This window comes from Microtus ochrogaster, unplaced genomic scaffold (genome assembly GCF_000317375.1).
Source record: "Microtus ochrogaster isolate Prairie Vole_2 unplaced genomic scaffold, MicOch1.0 UNK8, whole genome shotgun sequence".
NCBI lineage: Eukaryota > Metazoa > Chordata > Mammalia > Rodentia > Cricetidae > Microtus > Microtus ochrogaster.
The window spans coordinates 3,639,224-3,654,585 of NW_004949106.1; the positions used below are offsets into that span (position 1 = coordinate 3,639,224).

The window sequence follows — 15,362 nt, forward strand, 5'->3', positions numbered from 1 at the left end:
GGAACGGATCTCTTAGAGCCCGCATGAACACAAAGCATGGCAGCACGGGCCTGAGATCCCAGAGCTGGGGAGGCGGATGCCAGAGCATGGGGGCTGGCCAGCTAGCCATCTAGTTGAGCTGTCAGTGAGCTCTGTGTTTGTGAAAGACCCTATCTCTAAAATTAAAATGAAAAATGATTGAAGAAGATACTTGACATCAACCTTGGCCTCTGCGTGCAAGTTCATAAGTAGTCAGACACACGCAGAGGGACTGGGGGTCAGACAGAGAGAGGATATACTAAATATAGCAGGATTCTGAATGTTTTCAGAATACTGTTGTTTGTAAGAGTTTAACTATAATAATTGTACCAACAGTTTTTGACCCATTGTCTACTGATTGCTTTCACATATACAAATAGTTTATTCAGAACTAATGAGCAAAAGAGCCATTGTTGCAGTTTTGTATTTATCTCATGAAAAGCCAACTTGAGAAGTGCTCGCTCTGTTTATATAATACACATACCTGCCTTAAAAATGAAAGTCATTTTAAACCATTTAGCTGCATCTATGAAATTCAGAAATGTAGTCTACTAAACACAGACCTGGATAATGGAAACATCAGTTGACATTTCTGCTGAAATACTCTTCATAATAGAGGGAAATTGACCTTGGCCAGCTGTGGCTCTTAATCCATTGTACACTGGAATTCTATATTTTCTTAGAAGTTTTAGTTTATGTAAAATTTCCATGGATAATTTGCATTCTGTTTCTTAGTATCAGTCATTTAATTATTTAAAGATAAACTTTTTCCATTAAAATAACAGTTGTTTGAATTAAAGTGCCCCTGTAAGAACACCATGTTCAGCCTCTCCCTTGTCTCCTGGAGTAACACCCCATATTCTAATGGAAAAGTATAGGAATAGCTTGCCCAAATGGTAGTATTAGCCTCTGTTCCAAGAATTATAGACTACAAAGCTATTTTTATTTTCTCTCCAAATAAAAATAAATACTAAAATTTATTTCTGCAATTATAAGAGACTCATATATTAGTTTTTTCTCAAATCTGTCATCTCTTTTTTTATTTCATTACCAACATATATTCCCAACAGTCCAGTCTACTTGCCTTCATCACTGGGAAACCTCTCCTCGTGGACCCTTCTCTGTGCAGTCTGCTGCTGCTGCCGCCTAATCATTCATAAAACAGCCAACGCAGTATTGAAAAAGCACACATGAGCTTACGTTACTTTATTTTCAGCACATTTTAACTATCTTCCCATTTCCTTTTGTTTATGTTTGCACGTGTGCACACAGGTGCTCATGTGGAGGTGAGACAGTGACCTACAGTACACTCTCCTGTTGCTCTCCGCCTTAATTTTGAGATAGAAGTGTCTCGCTGAACCTGGTATTCACTGACAGCTTTGGCTGTCTGCCGATCTCCATCCCCTCCCCACCCACCCTCAAGACTAGGGTTACAGATGTATGTTGCCATAAATGGCTTTTTATACAGGTGCTGGGGTCTGAACTCATCCCAGGTCGTCATGATCATGCTTCCCTGACCTTTATGTAGCTTTTAAAGTCTCAATGACAGTGTGTGTGTGTGTGTGTGTGTGTGTGTGTGTGTGTGTGTGTGTGTATGTAAATCCTGAACTGAAAGAAGGGAGGTGGAGGCCCTAGACTAACTTCATCAAGGAGTATAGTCACTGTTATAATAGCAGAAGTTGTAACGAAAGGGAAAGCATAGATAAGAGTCATGAGTAAATGCTGCTATTAACCCAAAGAAGGAGGAAAAGGAGCCCAGTCTTCCCCAGCTGCACTGTCTTCATCGTCTCTGGACTTTAAGAACAGGTCCAGCTAAGACCTCAGGAACTCTACTATAGCTTTCAGGCTCTCCACATAGTTAATTTTTATAAAAATAATAACTTATTACTAACAATTAAATTGTTTCATTACACTGGCATTAGAATTTGAAATGAAGGATTTTTCATATTTATTTACCTTGTTTGTTAATCCCTATAATCTATAACTCTGAGGTATTAAGTTATAAAATGGATTGTTCAAAGATACTAGAATACATAGCGTTTTAAGTATTTTAGTTTTTACTGTAGCAATGTAGAAATCTTAAAATATTTTTCTGAAATGTATTAATAAATTTTGTGTTTATAAACTTAAAGACTTTGCTGTTTATTCTTTGTTTTAGGTTCCAGTATAATGCCTGCTGCTGGAACAATGTACCTGACCACGTCGACTGGATACCCTTACACTTACCACAACGGCGTGGCTTACTTCCATACTCCAGAGGTCACTTCTGTCCCGCCGTCTTGGCCTGTAAGGAATTTTCATTTTAGAAGAGTTTCTACCAAATATGTTTAAAGGCTTGTTTTTATTCTTATGTATTTGATTAATTTTTCGTATTTATGTATTGTTTGTGTCAGCCAGTGGATGTGGATGTCAGAGCACAGTTTTCAAGAACTGGTTCTCTGCTTCCACCACATTGGCCCTGGGAGCCTTTATCCGCTGAACCATCTCTTTAGCCCCGATTCTGAGATAGTTAAAGCACAAACAAATATAAATATAGTTGTGCCCCTACTACCCAAATTTAACAAATATTAATTTAAGTTCTTTCCAAAGAGGAAATAAAATACAGCAAATTTAGGTCGTTTCTTTATTTCCATACCTTTTATCCTTCATTCATTTTCTATATTCTTATTACAAATAAATGTAGGGAGCTCCTTGGGGCATTTTTAAACACTGTATCAGTAGTCTGTTTTTAACTTAAATATTATATTTTTGAGAGCTAAGCTGTTGACACTTTGTGGACAATACTATTTTAACCCTTTGAGGCTAGGTGGTTAAGAGCACAGACTGCTCTTCCAGAAGACTTGGGTTCAATTCCCAGAACCCATCTGGCAGCTCATAACTGTAACTCCAATTTGAAGTGACCCAATACACATAAAAAAAGTAGCAAAACTATTTTAACCCTTATATATTTGTTCACTTACTTTAATATTTTATAGTATTCTATTTTTGGTATACTATCATTTTTATATTATTCTAGTCATAGATATTTTCAGTTTTTCTCACAATCAAGGCTATATGGAGCAGCCAGATCTTGTATGTATGTAAGCTCTTTTAGGACAGTGCTTTTCAAAGTTTTGTTTAGATCCCTCTAAACTGCTTTTGAAAAACTGAATTTATTCATTTATATTTGAAATTCAATCTAAGTTTGAATGGCACAGGTATGTCATGTATTTTACATTTGCCTTAACTATATCTTAATAATTTGTACTTGTATATTTGGCTTTATTTAATAACTGAAAATGCTTCTCAACAACTAAGCAACTAAATGGAACACTATAAGAATATTCTGACTTTATTGTTGAATTCAAACAGATAAAATAATATGTATCCCTGGGATAGTTACTAGTTTAAGATTGTTCCCTGAATGAAATAAGGTACTATTTTACCTTTCATTTTTGTTAAGCAGACTTTTGGCTTTGTTTTTCCTATTTTTTCATGGTGTTGCCTTGTTGAATTGTGTATTTCATGCCTGGATGGTGTTTGCACTCCAAAGAAAGCATTATAACAGTATCTACAGTGAGTAAGAGGCTTGCCTTTTAAGAAAGGATAGGCTACAGAAGCATTCAGTCAATCGAGGGCGTCATGATCTGGATCCTTGTAGTCTTACTCATTGGTTATGCCCATATATCACTATAAAATGTTTGTGGTCCTCTTAATATTAAGTTAGAATATACACACAGAATCAGAGTTTCACATTGATAAAATATATGTGTCTTTTACTCCATGTTGACTCATAGCTTTCAAAAAGAAAAGAAGTATTTTTATGCTTTATTCAAGCTCCAGTTTTTCCCGTGTGAACCAGCTGTTAAAAATAACCAGCTTTGGCTGTGTGGAGAGACCTTGTCTCAAAAAAAGCAAAAACCGGCTTTAGGTCACATCCAACGTGCTCACTTGCCAACCCATCCCATGAAGGATCAGCTTAACGGTGTGGCCTTTCCCGGGTGACCCCAGCATTAGCTTTAGAAGACACTATGAACCAGAAGTCTTGGCATTATTTCCACTTGGGGCTGAATATTTCACTATTGTAGAATATTATTCAGGGCATGCTAAAGTGGTTAAAAGCATGTCTGCTGTAATTATGGCAGTCAAGCGTGTCTTCTAGGATAGCAGATGTCATAGGAGGTGAAATCAATTATGCTGACAATATCCTCCTGTATTATCCTCTGTTCTGTTTGCTAAGAGTTTTCATCATAAAAAGGCAAATTTAAGTGCATTTGTCTGCTGAGATGGTCATTTTCCTCCTTTAACATATTAACAGTAAAATATACCATTACTTTCTAGCCTTAATCTATACTATAGTTTTATTAGCATACCAATCTGAATTGTATAAATGCACAATATTTCTCTTGACTTTGGGATTATAGGCATCTAAACAAAATAATAGCATACTACATCCCAAATTAGAAATTAAATTTTAATCACTATCATCGATTTATTTTGGCTGATTGAACTATAACTTACCTGTCTTATTAATTACTTGGTCTTGAGTAATGTATTTGGGGGCTTACTCTATCGTTTTTTTTTTTGTTTTTTTTTTTTTTTTGGTTTTTCGAGACAGGGTTTCTCTGTGGCTTTGGAGCCTGTCCTGGAACTAGCTCTGTAGATCAGGCTGGTCTCGAACTCACAGAGATCCACCTGCCTCTGCTTCCCGAGTGCTGGGATTAAAGGCGTGCGCCACCACCGCCCAGCTACTCTATCATTTTGAATAATCAAAAAATACTTCGTTTTCCTCAAAAACAGACCTATCACAATTTTTGGATTATTAACTCACTTAATAATCCAAAATTAAATTTCTTAAACATGATTTCACTGTCTCAAATAGTGTTTTATTTAATTGGCTATATAATAATAGACTAGAATGCTGGTACTCAGTAACAGGAAGATCAATACGATCACTCATCTGACGCTAACCACTGGTGTAAACAACCCACTTCTGGTTTCTCCAGGGAAATGATTTATATTGTCATCACCTTTGGAAGTGTTATGTTTCAGACTTAAAGAAACATCACTGGTGTTCGTTTTAGTATTGCTATGGAAATGAAGTCACATAGGAAAACCACTTTAATAAATAGATTTAAATAAAGTTGATAATAATACCATAAGAGGAAGAAAATATAACATTTTAATCAATAACAAAAAGTTAACTGAGCTTAGGTAATAATTGAAGATCAAATTTTACTGTAATTTGAAGAGCTCTTCCTAAGGTAAATTTTGTTTCCTCCCACAGTCGCGGTCCATATCTAGTTCTCCCGTGATGGTAGCTCAGCCGGTTTATCAGCAACCTGCATATCACTACCAGGTAGGCACTGAGTTCACTAAAACCTCTGGGCTGAGGAGCCAGGGGAGATGGCTCAAGGGAAAACACTTACTGCTCAAAGTCTAGGCATGTGGCTGTAACCCGTGTGCAGGGACGGGCAGCAGCAGGTCTCTGAGCTCACTTGCCAGCCAGCCGAACTGTTAGAGAGGCTGTCTCAAGGGATGGGGGGAGCAAGAGGACGGTACCTGCCCCAAGCAGCCTGTAGTCTCCTTGTGTGCACACACGCACATACACGTACACTCTGTTGCTTAGCATGTAGGAGGGACGAGATTGGATCCCAAGCACAATGTTTTTAAGAGTCCAGTATTTTAAGTCCTTTCAGGTATTTCATGCTTTTCTTCTATACGCAAAAACTAATTCGGGAAAGAGAGTTAAGTCTTGAGAGAGGATGCATTTGCCTCCTTTCACAAACATAATGAATTCAGTTCTCTGTTGTTTAAAATTTATTCTGAAATGCCTTTCATAGGCTGGGACGTAGCGCAGTGGGAGAATGCTTTGCACAGCATCTGGAGTGCCCTGGGTTTCTTTTCCAGCCCACAGACAAGTCTTTAGCAGTAATTCATAAATCCAGGTACAGATGTTGTGCTTTTAATCTTCCTTTGAATGTGTGACTGGTAGATTTAATCCAGTGTGTGTTGAAATAAGCAGTGTACTATGATGTGTTAACTGTTACGTTCATCTCCTTTAGCTAGCCAGCACTCATTCTTAGTTCTCATGGGAGATTAGCAATAAGAACTGTGAAGTAATGTCAGCTCATTTAATTTTTGGCAGGGTAAACAATGACTTCTAGACAAAATTCGGGTAACAACCTGCTTTTATAAATAAAGCATTAGTGAAATACAGCCTAATTTATTTATGTAACATCTGTGGTTGCCTTTGCTTTCAAAGGTTGTGTAGTTCTAACAGAGATCTTATGGCCTGCATTCACATTTTAAAACATTTATTCTAGCCTTTCTTTCAAAGGTTTTTGTCAGCCTATGATCTATAACATTTGCACATAAAATCAAATTTTAACACTTGTTAAGTAGTAGAAGAGCTTTCTGTTTCTGTCCCTGTTCTTTTCGATTTTTACTTTAAAAATACACCCATATGAAATGTGGCAGGGTTAGAAGTGAAATCCAGTGGTAGAATTCTTCCTCAGCATGGGAAAGGCCGTGGATTTTATCACTAGCTGTGTGAAAAGATGAGAAAGGAAAGAAAGGCAGGTGTTGTTGCCTAGTTCATAGAGTGATTACCTAGCGTGCATGACACCCTGGTTGTATCCTCGGTGCCGCCGAAGTTGGAAGTGGAGACAGGAGGATCTCTCTTGACTATATAGACATTGGAGGCCAGTCTGAGTATATGACGTCCTATCTCCAAAAGAAAAACTGTGTTAGTGTTCTATAGTCCTTACTATTATGGTTATATTATTCTATGTGTATGAGTGTTTTGCATGAAATTATGTGCACCATATGTGTGCAATGCCCTTGGAGGCCAGAAGAGGAAATCAGATCCCCTAGAACTGGAGTTACAGACTGTGTGGTCCTGGAAACAGCCTGGGTCCTCTAGAAGAGCAGTAAACACTGAGCCATCTCTCCATCCCACTAATGTTAGACTTCATTTTTGTATTTTTAATTTATCTTATTTTTAATTTTACTACACTAATAAACTAGGTATTTTCTCCACTTATGAAAAATAAAAGTAACTTAATGGCATTTATTTAAAATATATTGACAGCATGACTTTTCCTAAGCCATAGGATTTCAGTTGAGACTAAAGACAGATCATTAGACACCACCCCAGTTAAAATGAATGGCCCAAGTCCTGTGAAACTGCTTCCTAAACCCTTAGTCCATTGCCCCTAGCTCACGTGTCAGAGGAATGTGAGCCTAATGGAGATCTGTTACCGTGCAATGGCAGAGCCACGTCTCCTCAGCCGAGTATGGAGGACCTCAGAGAGTGACATGGGGAACTTACCTGTCTGCTGAGGCTGGAGATGTTGGCACTTTGGGACCTGAGCTCCTACGAAACACCAAAAGAGCGTGTCGGCAGAGCCAGGGAAGAGGCTGTAGTAGGTAGGCATCCGTTACAGCAGAGGTTCATGTTTCTTCAAAACAAGCTGTAACCTGTCGGAAGAAGTATGGATGACCTCAGCTAAGAATCTGTACAAAAGAATGTGACCCTACAATCAGAAGTTCCTAACAGGAGTGTCATCAGAGACTCTAGTAGCGCTCAATACCAGACAGCTGGTATTTGGAATCTGCCAAATTCCAAAGCAGTGATTTGCTCTCAGTAAAACCCAGGAACAAGGAAAAACAACGTAGTGCTTTTAAAGTATCAGACGTGAGAAAGAATAAAGTTGGATTTTGCAGCTCCTTTATTAATTATTGATATAGCTGTATTATTAATAATAGCAATAAATATTAATTACTGATTTAGAAACTATAAGTTTATACACTGACTCTGACTTTGTTTGACACTAATTACAAGACTAAAGGGAGGACTGATGGTTTCCTCAGGCTCTGTTCTTCACACCAGATAACCCACGGATTAGTAATGAGGGTGCTGACCTCTGTCGTACTGTTCTTCACATTGTAGGCACTCACTCCATTTCTCTAACAAAGCCACATGTTAATCAGGGACTTTCATCCTGTGTTTTTAAATGTCCTATATAGAACAGATTTCATCTCTCTTAGTCATCATTATAATATAATGGTGGTCAGCATTATACTTATTACAGTGATTCGGTTTAGAGAATAGATCTAAGGGTTTGGGATCTTACTCCCTCCTCTCTGTCTCTGCCGTCTCTCTCCCTCCTCTTCCCTCTCTCCTCCCCCTCTCCTTGCCCCCCTTCAGTAATGAAGACCTTATAAAATGAATAAAACACTTGATAATACAAGATCATTAACTTTATTTAGATCAAATTTGCATGCTATATTGCTCAGTCATTGAAAGTATACAATTGAGTAGTTTATACTAAACACAGAATTGACATATAGTCATACCAATATTATAGACTACTTACCACTCCCTTTTAAGAAAAACTGTAACCATTAGCAGACATACCTTTTTCTTCCTACCCAAACCCTAATCAAGCAGTATTTTTTTTTAACCTTTTATAGACTTTACTACTCTGGGCATTTTTCTTATAAAAAGAGCCATCCAACAGTTTTCCATGATTGAACTAATTCACTTAGCAAGTTTTTTCCGTGCTGTGGACCAGTGCTTCTTTCTGGAGTAAAATCTCTCCTGTGTGGGTGTAACCACTGTTTATCCAGTCTCCAGATGATGGGCGTTTAGATTGTCTCTGCCTTTTTACTACTCTGAAGAACGCTTTAATGAAAATTGGTGTCAAGTCTGTTGTTGTTTCTCTGACTGTTGCAGATTTCAAAATGTAGACCAGGCTGGCCTTGAATTCACGGAGCTCCATCTGCTTCTGCCCTCCTGAGACCCAGCTGCTGGTATTAAAGGCTGACCCACCATTCCCAGGTAGTGAGGTTTTTATGTGGATATATGTTTTCATTTCCCCTGAGGTGCATTCGATAGGTCACATGATAATTCTGTGTGTTGACATTTTAAGGAAGGTTCACAGTCTAAAGCACCGCACACACCATCTTCAGACTCCTACCAGCAGGCAGAAAGGCTACAGTTGCTCCACCTCTGCAGTGTTTGGTTGTAGCTAAAATGGGCACCAAATGGTATCACACTGGTGGTTTTGAGACATAGTTCTCTAAGGATTAGTGATAGCAGGCGTCTTTTCACTATTGACTGTTGACATACACATCTGCTTTTTTGGAGGAAATTTTGTTCATATCATTTGTCTATTTTTAAGTTAGTTTCCTTCGGTTTTTATCAGCATTGTAGACATTCTTTTTGGTTTGGTTTGGTTTTTTTGTTTTTTGAGACAGGGTTTCTCTGTGGTTTTGGAGCCTGTCCTGGAACTAGCTCTTGTAGACCAGGCTGGTCTCGAACTCACAGAGATCCGCCTGCCTCTGCCTCCCGAGTGCTGGGATTAAAGGCGTGCTCCACCACCGCCCGGCTATTGTAGACATTCTTTATGGAGACTAAGATGGCAGACTACTCCAGGCCTTACTAGCAGCTGCCAGAAATAAACCAGGAACAGCTGAGAGCCAGCTGCCCTCTGGGTGATGGTGAGAAGATGCTGAGGTTTCAATGACGGCCAAAACCATGTTTTTAAAGGAGAAAACTTGGTCTTTTTCTTCTTTCTACCATCAAGAAAACAGCAAATAATCCTGGAAGCAATATAGAGGAAAGGAAGCCGTATTCACTGCTGATAGGGCTGTAAGTCAGTGTAACCACCATGGAAATCAGTATGGAACATCTTCTAAGATCAGAACTAACTTAAGACTCAGTTGTTCACACCTGTGTATGGGATCTACCTGGAAGTCAGTCAGCAGATAAAGAAAAGTAGCATATATATACATGATAGCGTTTTACTCTGCTATAAAGAAGAATGCAATTATGCTATTTGCAGGATCTTAGATGGAACAGATTATCGTGTTATGAAGTAATTCAGACCCACAGAAACAAGTCAGAGAAAAGCATATCTTCTCTCTCATATGCTTAGAAACTGCAAAGTGTGGAAAAGAAGAAGGAAAAAGAATTGGATGAGATAGTAAGAGCATATCATGATTAACGTACATCGTATGCCTGTGTGGAAGTGTCATAATGAAATACAAATAATTGTAGGCTGAGTATAGCAAGTCTGGTAAGATCAATCTAGAGAAATAACCACCTCCTTTTCTCTAACTATGCACTCTTTCAAATGCAAAACTGATTCAAATACCATCCCATTGCGTATCTCTTCCCGTGCCTCCTTTATGGTAAACTGAAAAGCACAAAAAGGGATTTTTTTTGTTCCTATAGCCTTAAAAAAGGTTTGTATATTTTGGGGGGACTTAGAGTATGCCTCTTTTATGCTTGCAAAGTATTTGTTAGGCCTTGTGTTGAATCACCAGTATTGCACATAAAAAAAAAAATAAAGCTTTTTGTATAACCTTTCTTGATAAAATTTCCTTATAAAATTATGATTTATAGATATTTTCTCACCTCTTCTGGGTTAAATTTTACTTCATTGATGGTATTCTTTATAGCACTCAAAATTTTAGGAGTTTTAATGAAGTCCTGTTTATCCAGCTCTTGTTAGTATTGTTTCTTTGTTATGTGGCTTTGGGGGTATAGTTTGTTCATTTTGGGTGTTTTCTAGACAGGGTTTCTTTGTGTGTAGCTCTGGCTATCCTGGAACTAGCTCTGTAGACCAGGCTGGTCTCGAACTCAGAGATCCACCTGCCTCTGCCTCCTGCGTGCTGGGATTAAAGGCGTGCACCACACACCATCCAGGTGTTCTGTATATTTTTAAAGCATAACTTTTACAACCTTGCCTAATTCAAAGTCATGAAAATTTCTACCTTCATATTCTAATTTTTCATTAGAATTCTATTATTTTAGCCTCCGTATTTAGAGCTCTAATCCATTTTGAGTTAACTTTTGTATATGTCTTGAAAATTCAGATTCATTCTTTTACATGGAAATGTCTAGTTAGCCTGTGTGTAACCTACTTGTGTGTTTGTTGTTTCTCCTTGTAGGCCCCAGCACAGTGTTTACCAGGGCAGTGGCAGTGGGGGGTTCCCCAGGTAAATGTCAACCTACAGTGTCTGATTTAAAGTCTTTCTTTTCACTGTACTTCAGTTAAAAAAAAAAATCTGAACACTAAAGTCATGATAAGTAGGCTTCTTCCCTTCCTCCTCTATTTCTAACCGTATTTCCTGTAACTGCGGGGCTCTCTGTCCTCCTTTGGAACATGCAAGAAGTGACATTTCCTGCAGTTCCCTCAGAGCTCCCTCATTTGTAAGATGGAGGTAGTGATGGTAGAACCTTGTAAGTTTTCTTCCATGATGTTTGGGACGATGAAATGAGATTATATTAGTGGGAAGCGTTTTATAAAGGTGTGATATATAAACAAAAAATAATCGTTACTTTCGTTATTGTTGGAAATGTTGGCATTTTTCTAGCTTCATTTCAGATTTTGCTTTAGTTTATCTCAGATAAAATAAATAAAAACAGGTTGAGTATTCATTATCTGAAACTATTGAGACCAAAACTGTTTTAATATTTTGGAATTTGGGAATATTTACATAGCTTTTATTGGATGAACACTCCTAACCCAAAATCCTCTCTAAATTATGACACCTCAAAGGTGTTTAACCTCTACTCTTTTTTCCATTTTTTTCTTAGAGATTCTATACTACCAAAAAAAATTATCTAGTGGCATTTTCTAACAGCTAGTCCAAAAGTTGACAGTAGGCATTACACCAAATTAAATATGATAGGCCATATTACTATAACTTTTAGTGACAGTAGTATATCTATAATTATCTGTTTGTATATGAGACTGAGGCACAATAAACATTCAGTACTTGCCATTAATAAAGTTACTTAATAACACCTATATACCTGAAATGTATGAGAACTCTGATTTCCTAGTCTGTTTCTAAGATAATTCTATACTATCCTTGAAAAATAATTTTCGAAAAATATGCAACAAATTTTTTTTCATTTTAGGGTAAGTCTTTTTGGCTTGGCACACTGTTTGTATTTGAATAACGAGGACCGTTTTGTGTTTTAGTCCCCTGCCTCTTCTGCTCCGTTCTTATACCTGCAGCCATCCGAGGTTATTTATCAGCCGGTAGAAATCGCACAAGATGGTGGCTGTGTCCCTCCTGCACTGTCCCTGATGGAAGCTTCCGTCCCAGAGGTACACTCTCATCTTTTCCTTTGTTGCTCGTTTGCTCAGTGCTAGCAATTGAACCCAGGGCCTTGTAGGCTCTAGGAAAATGCGCTTAGCTCAGGACATGCCCAGCTGTGTCGGAAAGTGAGTGAGTGGTGTAGAGCCGCCTGTATTGACGTTTAGTTTTCTTTATTCGTTGAAGAGCGTCGTGAAAACTGCTGATTTTGTGTTCTCCCTGATTTACTTGTGTCTGCCACTTTTGTTCTGAGAGTGTCACTTCGTCTCAGAGTTTTCAGTCATGCCCCTGAATCACTTTCCCAGTGTCTTCTTATTTGCTTGTCAGTCCATCTGTGTTGTTGCTAATAATTTGTCAGTTAAAAGCATATAATCTTTAAGCCAATGAAAGATTTAAAATTTTTTCTATAATAATATAAACAATTTATTTTTTTGTTGGGTTTTTTGGTTTGTTTGGTTTTTGGCTTTTTTGCCTTCTGGTTTGCCTAGAGGTGGAAGTAAAGTAAGAATCCTTTCACAGTAGATACTTCACCAGAGCCTCCTTAAGGGCTCTGACCACACTCAGGACTGCTGTCAGACCCCTCATAAATCTGTGAAGGGTTCCTAAAGCTGCTGCTATGACTTCCCACACTTCACAGTGCCTGTCTGTTTCCAACAGAATGTAGACTCTTACTGATACATAATTTAATATATAGACTGTAATGGTTTGTAGTTTGAGTTTGTCACACAATTAAAACCTGCAGGGCTTTTGTTGTGAATTTTATGATCAGGAAACAAGTATGTTAACATATTTAATCACTTATTTCAATCACCATCAGATTTCTACCATGACTTTATTACTTACTGCAGATTTCCCCCATCTCAGTCTTAAAGTAAATCTGTGCTTTCTCTTCCGTGGAAGTTGAAACCAATTCACAGAAACTAGCTTAGCCTCCAGCTCCCAGCATACAAATTTAAATAGGTCCTAATCCAGCCTTGCAGTTTTTATATTTATTTGATAACTTGTTCTTGCCCAAAGTTGTTTGTATCTGTTGTGCTCTGGAAGCCTTCACAGGGCATCCTGTGGTCCATTCTTCCTTCTTGTTCTGGAGTCAGTCTCTCCATTGGTTCAGAGCTTCACCGCTTTACTGTGATTGTTAAGGGAATTATTTAACTTTCACAATCTTGTTCTCATAATGAGTTTATTCGTGGAAGTGAAGGCAGCAAGAAACCATATTGCAGTTTTAAAGATTAAAGCCGTTTGATGCAAAATTCTTTGACTATCTGTAGCACCTTTGAGAGTACTATTATCTTTTTACATTCGTCCCCAGATCCCCTAATTCTCTTCTAGCTTTCAAAACTAAGATTCTTGAAAAGATAGGCTGTATTCAATATTTATAATTCAGCTCCATTTTATTCCACACTGTGAAGTCTGCTTCATTATCTTGCTGCATACGCTGCCTTTAAGAAGGCTCCTTAGTGACGTCCCAGTCACTAAACTCCTTCCTTCCTTTATAGTCTTACTTAACCTTTCCCAAACACCATTCGGATTCCGTGATCTGTCCGACACCTGTTTACACAGCACTGCCCTCTCGTGGAATTCCTTTTCCAGCTTTTATTTCCCTTTGGAAGCTGACTTTTGCTACCCATCATTTCATGTTTGGTTCTCCATTCTTTCACCCTTCATACTCAGTCTGCTGTTATCCAGTCCATATCTCTAATGTCAGCATCAGGACCCGAGATAATAGTCACTGTCTGCCTATAGCAGTTGAGCCCCGGAAGGGAAGAAGAGCAAATAGAGATGCACTGTGAGTGTAAACTAGACGTCAGGTTTTAAAGACATGCTGTTAAAATGTTTACAAATTCAGTGATTGAATAATTAGTATAATTTAGGTAATATTTTTAATCTGTTGATTTAAATAAACTTACTTCATTATCCATTCATCTGTCGGTTGATAACCGGGCTGATTCATTTCTTTTCTACTCTGAGTAGACCAACAATAAAATGGGTATGCAATTATTTCTGTGTATGATATAGACTCTCTTGGCTACATGTCCGGGGTTGGCGTAGCTAAGTCTTATAGTAGTTCTGGTTTTATTTTTTTGGGAAACCTTTATACTGGTTTACACAGTGATAGTTTACACTACCACCAACAGTACAAGGTCCCTTTCTCCCCACACCCTCACCTGCGCTGATTACCGTTTAAGTCTACTTTTACATTATTTGCCCTCTGTTTATTGCTCTCCTGCCTGATTTCCCCCCGTTAGTACATCATGTTCTATCCCGCCTATCAAACAACCTAAGTAGGTCTCCCAAAAGAGGTGTCTTACTTAGGTTGTCCCTCACTGTGTCCCCAGGTCTTTAAATCAGACATCAGTGCCACTGGGAAATACTTCATGACCATCCTCCCCAATTTTCATAAGCTTATTTTTTAGTACTTTTTGAGTGTTCATTATTCCCCATGCATCATACACATGACTCACAGGACACAGGATGATTTAGAGTAGTGTCTGTTTCTTCATCAGACTGTAAGTTCATTAAACATAGTGAATGGGTTTTTGTATGTGCCAAAAGGTGTTTCACATAGAAAGTACTGAATGAATACTTCACTAGATGAAAGTAATACTTGTTTTTGTCTCCCCTCTCCTCGCATTTCCTCACCCCTCTGTGACAGCCATACTCTGACCATGGAGTCCAAGCAGCATACCACCAGGTCTATGCTCCCGGCGCCGTTATGCCTGCACCTGTGATGCAGCCTGAGCCAATTAAAGTAAGGAGTTCATTTTGAGTTTTTTTCAGTTTTCTGCCATTATGCTTTGGGCATTTTTTTATCCCAACTCTGATCTAAAAAGTACAGAATTAGTGAATCATTTATATGGAGGAAATAAATTCTAAATTAACTATAATTCCTATTAAGTAATTTTGAAATGTTATAAATCATTCATATTCAAAATGTTTTATTTGTTGTGATACAGAGATACATAAACTTAAGTGTATCCTTTTAACTATTTTAAGTGTCTTTAATTATATTCACAGCACTTCCAACCTTGTCCATTACCACCAATAGAAACTCTCTTTTCATTACACAACCAGTCCTCCTTCCTTTTGTCCTCTCTCTGAAGTCCCTGGTAACCTTTAGTTTAGTTCTTATATGTAATTTTCATGCTCTGGATACGGCACGTGGGGTCATGTGTCAGTGATACATAGTCTTTCTGGATACGGCACATGGGGTCACGTGTGAATATACAGTCTTTCCGGATACGGCA

General features: G+C 38.1%; 1 protein-coding gene across 1 annotated transcript in view; it reads left to right on the forward strand.

Moving 5' to 3' along the window:
* Positions 1 to 15,362, forward strand: part of Boll (boule homolog, RNA binding protein) — a 58,993-nt gene that overhangs the window by 31,362 nt on the left and 12,269 nt on the right. Inside the window, exons 8-12 of the mRNA XM_013353470.2 lie at positions 2,177 to 2,304; positions 5,285 to 5,356; positions 10,960 to 11,007; positions 12,000 to 12,128; positions 14,771 to 14,866. Of these exons, the coding sequence (XP_013208924.2) occupies positions 2,177 to 2,304; positions 5,285 to 5,356; positions 10,960 to 11,007; positions 12,000 to 12,128; positions 14,771 to 14,866 (473 nt within the window). The remainder of the gene's footprint in view (positions 1 to 2,176; positions 2,305 to 5,284; positions 5,357 to 10,959; positions 11,008 to 11,999; positions 12,129 to 14,770; positions 14,867 to 15,362) is intronic.